Source organism: Symsagittifera roscoffensis, chromosome 5, assembly GCF_963678635.1.
Source record: "Symsagittifera roscoffensis chromosome 5, txSymRosc1.1, whole genome shotgun sequence".
In the NCBI taxonomy this organism is placed as follows: domain Eukaryota; kingdom Metazoa; phylum Xenacoelomorpha; order Acoela; family Convolutidae; genus Symsagittifera; species Symsagittifera roscoffensis.
Window position 1 is genome coordinate 15,811,988 of NC_087066.1, and position 11,880 is coordinate 15,823,867.

The window sequence follows — 11,880 nt, forward strand, 5'->3', positions numbered from 1 at the left end:
AAAACAGAACTATTATCAATTGCACAAGGAAGAATCAAATCATTACTTGTTCTACAAATCTCATTACTTTCGTAGTAGTATAATGTTTATTTAGCCGCTTGTTTTCGAAGCAGCTCGTAAACCTGGGTTTTGATCCAGTCCTTGTCATACGGAGCATACAGTCCATACTCTTTTTCCAACAGGAAACAACTGAGGTCGGGTAGTTGGTCGATGAAATCAAAGAGCTGAGAGATATCGTATGTGATGGTAGGCTTGGTAGGATTTGTTCGCTTCAGATGTTCTTCAAACGTCTTGCATATACCTTCTAAGGCTTCATCCAGACAGTCATAGTCCGAAAATGTCTTCGAATCGGATCCCCTGCCAGTTTGTATGAGTAAAATTGTATGTGCATTAAGATTGACAGGTTTACTTCGCGCGGATCGATTCATCTTTCTGAAAACTTGACAATTAATTATCTGCAGACTTCAATCAAGCCGACAAAAATTCGAACAATGTACTTCAACATCTACGATGCTACATGTGTAATTGCCTTTATCTGTTTTTAACAAATCAAAAATTCGCATCAGGTGTTGTGTTCAGATAAGTCGCGTATTTGCGGTGGTTCATGTTCTATTTTTTCCATGTCTGCTATGAGGTTTGCAAACAGAAATGCAGAAGAGACACTTTCGAACTTGTCAACACGAATGAAAAATGCCGAGACTGTAAATAAGGCAGAACTTCGCTATCCTTAATGCCATCAATCTCTTATCTTATCCCTTGTTGGCCTCAAATGAAAATCTTAATCTATTTCTTCCAATGCTAATGTTCACATGGGTGGTTATACACAAGTACCAATCTTATAAATACATCCAACATAGACAATTCTATCTGTGCTATAATCGAGGAGGGTACATTTTAATTGACAATTCTCTTGATGCATTAATATCGACTTATTCATTTGCCGATGTATTTATATAGCGTTGGTATGGCCCTATCCAACCTGTGCACGTACCGTCGCACGATGGAAGGGCCCATTTTAATAGACCACTTTTTTATTCAGAAACACCAAAATGATAAATCAGTCCCATTTGTACCAAAATAAAAAATCAATCGCGTTAGTACCAAAAATATTCATTTGGCCTAAGACTATTAAGCCGACTACTTCAAGCTCTTGGTTTAAGGTCACCGGTGGTCGCGCTACGCGCGCGTCGCCCCTTTAAGGCGATAACCGGCTCTAATTTTGGTATATTCCTACCATCTGTTGGCAAGCTCGCAACACGCTGGCGCGACTGCGGCGGTCACTTTTCTGCTGCTTAGTTTTCTTCTGTTTGAACAGTAGAAAATTAATGTAATAATTCGTTGGCTCGCAATTCGACTAATCAGAAATCGAGTTGAATAATTTTGGTACAAATGGGACCAATTTCTCATTGTGTTACAAATGACCGTTTGTACAAATGGGACGTCACCGCTCACAAGCTTCTACCAAACCACTAATTTTGATTAAGGATCACATTTAAAAAATATTGGACACAAGGACGAAGCTGAGCTTCACATCAATTGCGATATAGCGCGAGTGCAGCATTGCAAGCTTGAACTTGCGAATAGAAAATGAGACGGGAATAACAAAATTGTAAAATATTTTTAAAGCAATTTTTTTTGATGAAAAATGAACATAATATCAGAAAACACAAACCCATTTTTTCAATGAGCTTTTAGTTTTCCCGAGCGGACAATAAGCCGAAAACGATTGAGATGACACCCATTGAAGTAATCAGAAGGTCAAAAGTATCATAGTAACCGACGTTACAGTCAAGAGTCCCTTCATCACGTATTCCAGTCAAATTCCTTGGAATTTTCTAGATATGGAAGTGATAATGATAAAAGAAGATGACAAGTGTTGAAATCTTTTTCAATTAAAATCGATACGGGTTGCGTTTCTTCAATAAGAACACGCAACTCGATACGAGAAAATATAATACACAAGTGTTACAAATAAAAATTTCGTCGAGTTATTTTGTCATATATTGTGCCGAGTACGCAAGCGGCTTTTGCAATCTGTATTGCCAGGGAGATTCTCTGTTTTAAAAAGCTGCCTGCTCTGGGTTCCTCAGTGCATATGCTTAGGTTCTTACAAAGCTTGCTCAAAAAAAATTATGTGCTGGGGCCGGCCGGGCCCTGAATCTCAAAAGCTAGCGGTTGAAAAAAATATCCATCATCTAAAAGATCTTTAAAATTGTCAATTCTTCGCTCTTCCGCATCAGCGGCAGCCGTACCAGGTTTACAAACAAACCCGGCATTAACCCTACAAGGAACTAAGGAGTCTACTACCGTTACATCCCAAAAAAGCTGCTTACAAACAGCCCATGGAACGAGCGTCAAACCGTCTTGTCGCTTCTGATCGTTCATGTAGAGGTGTCGTGGTTCTAAAACAGACGAAATGTGAGTAGAAGATAAATGGCATTCAAACCTGACCTGCTTCATAGGCTCTAGGCATTCAAACCAGACCTGCTTTATAAAGGTATTCAGGTTTGAATGCCTAGAGAATCTCCCTGCACCTTTGATATAAAAAAGACCATGCCAACCATCCTCGGTAACGTCTTTTCCGCACACTGAACCGAAAACAAAGCCATTTCGAGAAATTGTTGTCATAAAAATCTTTGAGCTATTTGCTTCGAAATCTTACAACACAACAGCTTTTTTTCACGAAAATGTCACGGCTAATAATTTTACAAATCAGAGAATTAAATCAAAAACACTTGCATCTACGACCAAAGCAAAGAATTACAGCTCAGAAAAATTACCCGCTCTCGAAACAAAGCCGACAAAACTAATTATACAAACAATAGTCTAAAAACTCAAAGTCCGGTCCGGACCCGATGCATACATTAAGGGTATATAGTGAACGATGTACCCTCTAGGACAAGTGGAAAGGAGTCTTGAAGATGCTAAGGTTCACTAATAAAAACAACTATACAATTTCTTACAGATTAGTATGGAAACTTTTGAAAAAGTTCCCGAATACGAGACTCTTGCTCTCGCAAGTTTGAGTTCTAATATTTGGGTGAGTTTTTTCTGCTAAAACGACCTATCACCTGGATCGGTTGCCTCAAGTTTTTAAAATTCGCCCGGAAGTACAAACAGATGGAAAGTCTTTGGAACGTCTCTTTCGTGGCTAATTCAACATGCCTCTCCTTACATTGGGTCGACAAAAGCGTTATCCTCTGAAGGCTATCTAACGAGCAGTGCAATTCTTTTTGACATGTGAGCTCAGGGCTGGGTTTCAGTATTGCCGGACTACGAGTTCACTCATAAAACAGGGCTGATTCTCTATCTTTATTATTTTACTTTATTAATATGTTTGTGTAGTAGAGAAAATTACTCAATCCATCGGAAATGGTTGGATTTTTTCCTGATTTCCTAACTTCTCCAATTATGATAATTGTTGATAATTTAGCCTAACTGTTGTGATAAACTCATTAAATAGGTTGCCTAATTGTTGTGATAAACTTATTAAATAGCTTGTCCGTTTCAAATTCACAAACCGTGTAATTTCAGATAATCTGAGCTAGAGGACTGAATTGACACACTATTAACAAGTCCCACGCCTCTAGCTTCGTGGGTGAAGATTGTTAATGGTGTATAAAAATGGAGCCAGTTCCCTCAAATTCTCAACCGAAGTAGCCCCGAATAAATTGAAGAGAGTATTGTCCCGAATCAGTTTTGCAACGAAAGGACTGAGTCTCATCCCAAATCTATCCATAACGTCCTGAATCTCGACTTTCTCCTGGAAAAGGGATCACTCAGGAACAAAAAAGAGATAATCCTTTGGCACGACGTGCTGAATAACACGATCACCAAACATCGACTCAACAAGAAGAAAGCAGAAACAGTCCCGAACCTAATCAAAACACTCAGAAAGCATAGTTGGAGAAATTTTTAATAAAAGTAAATTTCAAACGTTTTCGCAACTATGTGCATCGTCAGGATTTTTACAATAAACTACTCTAAATGACGATAAAACATCAATTTATAAATGTTATTTACAATAAATCACATACAATTTGGTTCTAAACCATCATGATAAAAAATTAGCCAATCACAGTTGACCTCTAAATTACTTTTAAGATTAAAATACTTTTAACTTCTAAAATTAATAAAACATTTTTAAATTAATTTGTCTGGAAGTTTCTGAGTCATAATTTTGATTTAGACATGTACGTTTTGAATAAAAAACCAAAAATATTTTGGGACTAAATTTTCAGTGTTAACTCCCTGCTCCTAAACTCATCGCGCGTGTTCAAGCCCGGTTTCTCTTTCCTGATATGTAGTGCCTCTAGTGTTAGCAATTTTGTTTGGTTGTTTGACCTATCTATAATTTCCCAACTAAGATCTGCGCTATTTCCATCAAGTTGGCTTTGCTGAAGGTGGAGGCCTACCGGTGAGTCTGCTTTCTTATGTTCCTCAATTCTAGTGGTCAAATGTCGAACAGTTTGTGCGACATAGGTGGAAGTGCATCCACTACATGACAGTTTATAAACCACTCTTGACTTGAGGTCATTAGAAAATGCTGACTTCAATGATGGAAAACATGATTGTAATTTTCTTGTGGTGAAAACCACTTGAACGTTAGTTAATTTTCGTAACCTGTTAGCAAAATATTGGCTCTGGTCATAGTTGGAGAATCAAGGCAATTATATATTGCCAAAGGGAAGGCACGAGAAATATCTTCGAGGATCTACGAAAGCTGGACATTCTCGTAATACCAGCCGGAAAAAAGCTAATCTCCAGAAGGAAACAAAACGGGTGGTGGTACCAATCCAACCTCCAGAAAATCCACCCCTCAACTATATTGGAAATAAAGTTCCTTGAAACCATATTAAAACGATTTATAAACCTCGAGTCCCTTGGGAAGAAGTATAGACCTCTATTTAGAAAAAGAAAGTCGAAAAAAAGAAGCGATAGAACAAACACGAAAAAAAGCAGGCCTCAAAAGCAAAAGAAGAACAAGGAGAAGAATAAGAAAAGGAAGAAACAGTAAAGTTAGAAACTTTTTTTTTATAGATTTTACTCTGGTAGCTACCTGGAACTTAGTTGTTCTGGAGCGGTCTAGGTGAAGTCTTTAAGAATGAGTAACCGTACACGGAAAAACACAAACAAATCACAGGTTGATGAGGCCTGGACATGTGTAACCTATAGAAAAAACTACGGAGATCCCTTGGATCAAGTATTGGAGTGCGATAACTGTGCAAAACATTTTTGTGCAAAATGTTTGAAAATGCCAACGGCAGTTTATGATTACATGTCGAAATCTAAAGGAATATGGTGCTGCGACAATTGTACCGAGGATGTAAAGAACCTAATGAAAGACGCAGTGACTCCAAAAACACATCAGGACATATCCAAAATGAGGACCGATCTGGATAAAACTGTTGATTCCGTGAAAATTCTAATGGAGGATTTTTATTACTTCATGAATGGAACAAAAAACAAAGCACAGCCAACAATGGGATCGAATGCAAATCCCTGGAAGATAGAACCAAATGTCACTAAACCTCTGAAAGACATAATCCTTGAAGCTGGAGCTGAGCAAAAAAGAGAAGAGGAAGAAGATTTAAAAAGAAAACGAAATCTAATCATACACAAAGCACCGGAAAGTAAATCAACCAAACCGAAACTGCGACAGAATGAAGACAGGTCATTAATCCGTGAGCTATGCGCAAGCATAGAAATTGAACCAACAAAAGTTAAAAATTGCACTAGACTTGGCAAATTATCTGAGGACCACGAAAACGAAACCAGGCCAAGACCATTGAGAATCACACTGAAACTACAGGATGATGCTGAACACATGATGAAAAATCGGACAAAATTGAAGTATGCCAAGGATGAGCTAAAACACCTGAGAATCACTCCAGACAGGAGCATGAAAGAGAGGGAAAATTTCCGCTTCCTAGTGCAGCGAGCAAAAAACTTAACAGCAGAGGAACCCGGCAACTTCATTCAAATTGTCAGAGGGAACAAAATAATCAGAGTAAAGAAAAGGGAGATAACAATGATGCAAAGAACAACGCCGAAAACAGAGAACATTTTGAGCTCTGGTTCGGGAATGTAGACACCCTAAACCCTGAAAAGTTCATAGAGTTACAAACGCTAATACATCAAACAAACCTGTTACCGCACGTTATTGCTCTTACAGAAGCTAAACCTAAGAATTCTGTAAACATATGGAACCCAATTTGGCACAAACTTGATTGCTACAACTTGAAACACAAAAACATGAATCCGAATGAAAAAGGCAGAGGCAAGCTACTTTACATTCGCAAAGACATGGAATATAAGAAAATAAACGATGACTCTGGATTCGAGGAACTGCAAGTGTTTAACTTGATTTTAACCGAGGGAGAAGTTGTCATCGCCTCGACATATTGGAGCCCATCATCAACTCACGAAAACAACTCCAACCTCAACAATTTTTCAAGAAAAATAGGATCAAGTCGATCTAGATACATTGTGCTGGGAGACATGAACTTCCGAGATGTAGACCGGAAATATGTGAGCACGAATCACGACGAAAACAGCAAAGAACACCATTTCATTGAGGCGGTCAAAGATTCTTATCTCGACCAACATGTTGACAGACCAACACGCGTGACCAAACATAATGAACCGTCACTCCTAGACCTCTTATTAACTGATAAAACCTTAGAACCATCTTCCATTGAATACATCTCTCCACTGGGGAAAGGTGACTACACACTGTTACAAGCAAAATTCAACCTTTGGACAACAAGGCGCTCCAAAGAGAGGCTAAATTACAATACAGGAAGCTACGATGAACTCAGGTCTGACTTCAAAAATAATCTAATTTACGAAGATTTGCTAACCCTTGACCAAAATTGGAATAAATTCAAAAATACTCTTGATTCAGCCACCAAGAAATTTATACCTAAAATGAAAATCCGGATAAAGCAACACAAATTGCCAATGAGCTCCGAAGTAAGAGATGTACTTCGAGATAAACATAAAACTTGTAAAGATTTCAAGAAAGAGAAGTCGCAAAGAAACTAAGAAAACTACACATCGGCTCGAAACAAAGTCAGGAAATTGACACGACAATGTGTTCGAAAGCACGAAGAAGATGTATCCAAAAGCATCAAACACCAACCTAAAAAGTTCTGGAACTCCGTGAATAAGAAAATTAAAACAACCGAAACAATACCGGCTCTCAAAATTGGACCAGACAAGTGGACCATGAACGACAAAGATAAAGCTGATACTCTTGCCAACTTTTTCAGTTCTGTATTCACGATCGAAACACCAGGCAGCTGGGAAAAAGTGGATTACCAAGAAAATCAAATACCTGATGACCTCTTTATCTCCAAAGAGACAATCCTAAATGAACTCAATGCGCTAGACACTACGAAATCAATGGGGTCAGATAACGTACACCCTCGGGTATTGCGAGAATCCCGATACGAAATAGCTGAAATGATGAGCGGTTTAATGCAAAGTTCTTGGGAGAAAGGTGAAATACCAGAAGATTGGAAATGCGCAAATATATCAGCAATTCACAAGAAGGACGCAAAAAGTGATCCTAACAATTACAGACCTATTAGCCTGGCATCCATTTGTTGTAAAATTATGGAAAAAATCATCAGACGTCACCTGTTTGAATTTTTAGAAAACAACCATATCATATAAGGCAAGCAAGTCGGGTTTTTACCAGGGCGATCAACGACCCTACAGTTACTGAGAGCACTTGACGACTGGACAGCAGAACTGGCAGAGGTAACGAGGTAGATATCATCTACATTGACTTCCAAATAGCCTTTGATAGTGTACCCCACAAAAGACTACTAAACACAATTTCGAGATACGGGATCAGAGGAAAAACTCTCGAATGGATTACCTCATTCTTAACAGAAAGAAAACAAAGAGTGGTGGTCAACGAAAGTTTTTTGGAATGGGCACCCGTCATCAGTGGATTCCCACAAGGGTCTGTACTGGGACCAATTCTGTTCTTAATTTACATAAACTTGATGGGGGATGGAATCACATCCCAAATGCTCCTCTACGCAGATGATGCAAAAACCTACAGATCAGTCACAGCTTTAGGTGAAGATGAAGAACTGCAAAATGATCTGAATGTAATTTCGAAATGGGCTGATGGTAGCCTTATGAAGTTCAACATGACAAAATGCCATACGCTCACGTTAACGGGAAGGGTAAAACTAGCGGAACAAAATTACACCTTGGATGGGAATACATACCTTAATAATGTTCAAACCGAGAAAGACTTAGGGGTTATAGTTGACTCGAGACTACTATTCCGTGAGCACATTGCCAAGAAAACAAGGTTGGCCAACGGCATGGTCGCGATAATACGGAAAAGCTTCATCTATTTTAACGCTGAGGTACTAACAACCCTATATAAAGCCCTAGTGAGAACGCACCTGGAATACGCAAATCAGTGTTGGAACCCATACCTGAAAAAGGACAAGATCATGATTGAGAACGTTCAACGGCGGGCGACAAGACTGGTCGCAAACATACAAAAACTTAGTTACTCGGAAAGACTGAAAGCTCTGAAACTGCCATCGCTGGAGTATAGAAGGAAGCGCGGAAGAATGATAGAAGTCTTCAAAATTTTGAATGGAATGTACGATGCCGCAGCAACGGAAGGACTGTTTACGATCAATGAAAGAGACACCAGAGGAAACCCGTACAAAATTTTAACGAGGAAAACCAAAACAACAGCAAGACAAAACTTCTTCACTATCGCAGCCATTAACGACTGGAACTCATTGCCTGAAAGAATAATATCGAGCGAGAACGTCAACATATTCAAAGCAAGACTTGACAAACTATGGGCGTCCGAAATGTACGACGCATCGTTTTTGGAATGACGAAATGGACGTCGACGAAAGAGCTGGTCGATAGAGGCCGAAACCTATAGACCAGAATTGAACTTGTGAACTTGTGAATGATAATGAAATAAGATGGTAATGAACTAAGATCAAGTCATTCAAGGAAGCTAAAATTTATTAAAATACCAGTTCTGGAGCACAGCGCCGGACACTTTTCTCTCTTTGACTTCACTGAAGCATCGTCTTCTTCGCCACACGGAAAGGTTGCAATTCTTGTTCTCGGCTTTCCCGATTCGTGAAAGTCGTCCAGTAATGTGTTTAGCTGCACAACCGTTACAACTGGGAAAACTTTTTTTCCGTGTTCGTTCAAGTCGTGATACTTAATTTTCGTCTTTTGTCTTCAAAGTCTGCTCTGATTTTGGCAGCGGAATTCAATGTTTTAATTTTTGCCATCTTCAGTTTTTGCGAAAATAAAGTTGTTACGCGTCATACACGCCCAGATCGCAATGTTAAAAAAAACTTCGCAACTTCTAAGTTCTCCTATTTTTTTGTCTTTTTTAGTAGAGAAAGTCGATAACTGTTACACTTAAAAAAAGTGAACACTTTAGCCTCAAAAGATAATTAGTATTATTCAGCAAGTGTAAGTCACACAAAAATTCTTGTTTATATATTCAATCACAAATTAATAAAATTTTGGATATATTTTTAATATAAAATAAATTTAAACTTTTTCCATGTTGTTTTTCAATAGGTTGCAATAGAAGGATCTTCACAAAAAATAGACAGAAAAAAATTCCTTAAATTTAAATTTCCTAGTATTGTAAGTTGGAAATTGATCTAGACTTACCCTCAAATATGTAACTTCTGTATTTTCTTCTATTTTGTTATCATCTAATATTACTTGAACTTTGAATTGTGGGTTCTGCCTGGATGTTTTTTGCAAAATATTATCAACTCAGTATTCTTTGTGTTGAGTTTTAGTGAATGTTTTGTGAAGTACAGAGACAAATTCTCACAGGACTATTGCAGTAGCTGTAGAGATTTTTTGATGTCATTATCTTTACAAAATAGAAGTGTATGATCTGCATATTTTACCACTTTGCAAGATTCAATTAAATTTTTGTTCAAGTTATTTATGTATAGGCTGAAAATTAGGGGTCTCAAAGTTGTACCTTGAGGTACGCCTTGGTGAAGTGAAATCAAATGGGATTCAGTGTTTTTTACTACAGTTTTCTGTTGTCTATTGTTAAAAAAATATGAATCATTTCAATTGCTGATTCAGGGAATCCCAAATCATTTAATTAGTTTTTTAAATGTTGGTAAATGATAGTATCGAAAGCTTCTGATACAGCTAATGAAAATTCGGCAACATATTTATTTACACTAATTGATTTGCGCAAAACTCAGTGCAATAAAAGATGGCGTCCATTGTTGAATATGAGGTTCTCTAACAAAATTGGGTGTTGCTAAGCAGGTTATTAGATAATAAGTATTCATTGATTTGTTGGTATAGCAGTTTCCCAAAAAATTAGAAAGCGCACCTGTTATGGAGATTGGTCTATTGTTCGCTACTATTTCTGGGTCTTTTTTTAAAAATCTCTCTCTCTCTCTCTCTTTCGAGTTGAGTTGGAAACAAAATTGTACTTAATAATTTCATTTATAAGAAAAGTAAGGTGAGGATAATTTTCATTGCACCAATCTTTCAGAGCCCAGGCAGCTTACTAAATTGGAAGTTAGAATGTTTAACATTTTTTCAGGGTTATTTTGCCTGTAGAAAGACCCCCAATAATGCTTGTGAGGGTAATTTTGAAAGCTTTTTCTGAATCTTTAAATCTATCGTAGATTGTGCGCTTGAACTGAATTATCAACTAACTTTAACTCAGAAATTAAAGTTGTAGCTAAGTGATCAGTTCTATTTGGTGGAAAAAAATTTAAAACTTTGTTCTTCAGATCGTTTGAGTTGAAGTCTGTGATAATATAGTCAGTGTTTTTGAATGAGTTTGCGTCGATTTTTTGACAACTTCTAAGTTATCGGGAATTAAAAATCTATCCAAGGATTCTTTCTCTTCAGTATTCAAATAGCTAAGGTTGTAGTCGCCCAGAAGAACAATATTGAAATCATAGGACTGTGCGAAGTCAACTGACAGAGCAAGTTCATCGACTAACTCTGTTTTTTAAAGAATTATTTGGATTAAAAGAAAACATTTAATAGAGTTGATCTTTCAGTGCGTTCTTTGATGTTCTAAATTCTACCCAGATGCTGTCATACTTTTGATGAAATAACTTTAGACCTGTGCGTAGTTTAAGGTGTAAGACTTTAGGAATGAGTATCACGACGCACCCTCCTTTTGTTTTTTTTGCTTGCGATTGCTGATCTTATCACATCGAAAAGAGACTAAATGATCACTATCTAGTGTCCATAAGTTGTTATCATTAGAGTCCACATGTATTTAATTATTTTTTTCTACTTGATATTTTTTGCTCAAACTCCTGCAAATTAGGTGTAGAATTTTTATGTTGTTTTTGTAATCGTTTAGTCTTTCCGATATGTCATTAAAATGTATAACTGGACCTGGATTAGGTTGATGTCACCGCAGCCTAAAAGTAAAATTGGCAAAGAAATTTATATTTCGAGAAGTATAAACATAAGTAAAAAATTAAAACTACTAATAAAAACGATGAAGGTAAAGTGACTGGAGAGGTGCTATAGTGATGTTAATAATGCGCTTGACAGGCACCCAATTTGACCTAATGGAAAAAATGGAACCCATGGGAATTTAATTTTTTTTTTGCGAATCTTGTTAATCGATGAATATAAGCACAAAGAAGTTAGTTAAGAGGTAAGTTGTTAAGTTGTTAAGAATGACATTTTGGAAAACTCCAAAACAGAAAGACCAGATTTATACCAAATTCTTTTTAACTAGCTTTACCGAGAGTAACTCTGCAAAAAATTATATGAGAAGTTTGTAGGCATGGCAAGATTATTAAAATTACTGCGTGACCGTTGATAACAATGGATCCGATTTACAGAAAT

At 37.3% G+C, this 11,880-nt stretch overlaps 3 protein-coding genes across 4 annotated transcripts in view; 1 reads left to right on the top strand and 2 right to left on the bottom strand.

Annotated features, from left to right (window-relative positions):
- LOC134846380 (sialomucin core protein 24-like) overlaps positions 1 to 11,880 on the bottom strand; it is a 267,010-nt gene that overhangs the window by 19,613 nt on the left and 235,517 nt on the right. The window lies entirely within an intron of this gene.
- Positions 87 to 428, bottom strand: LOC134846620 (enhancer of rudimentary homolog). Its single transcript, XM_063864005.1, has one exon. The coding sequence runs from the start codon at positions 426 to 428 to the stop codon at positions 87 to 89; it is 342 nt and encodes a 113-aa protein (XP_063720075.1).
- The window catches only part of LOC134846378 (MAP kinase-activated protein kinase 2-like), a 238,769-nt gene continuing 230,356 nt past the window's right edge, over positions 3,468 to 11,880 (top strand). For both annotated transcript variants that reach the window (XM_063863699.1, XM_063863700.1), the window contains exon 1: positions 3,468 to 3,495. The gene's annotated coding sequence lies outside the window, so the exon portion shown is untranslated. The remainder of the gene's footprint in view (positions 3,496 to 11,880) is intronic.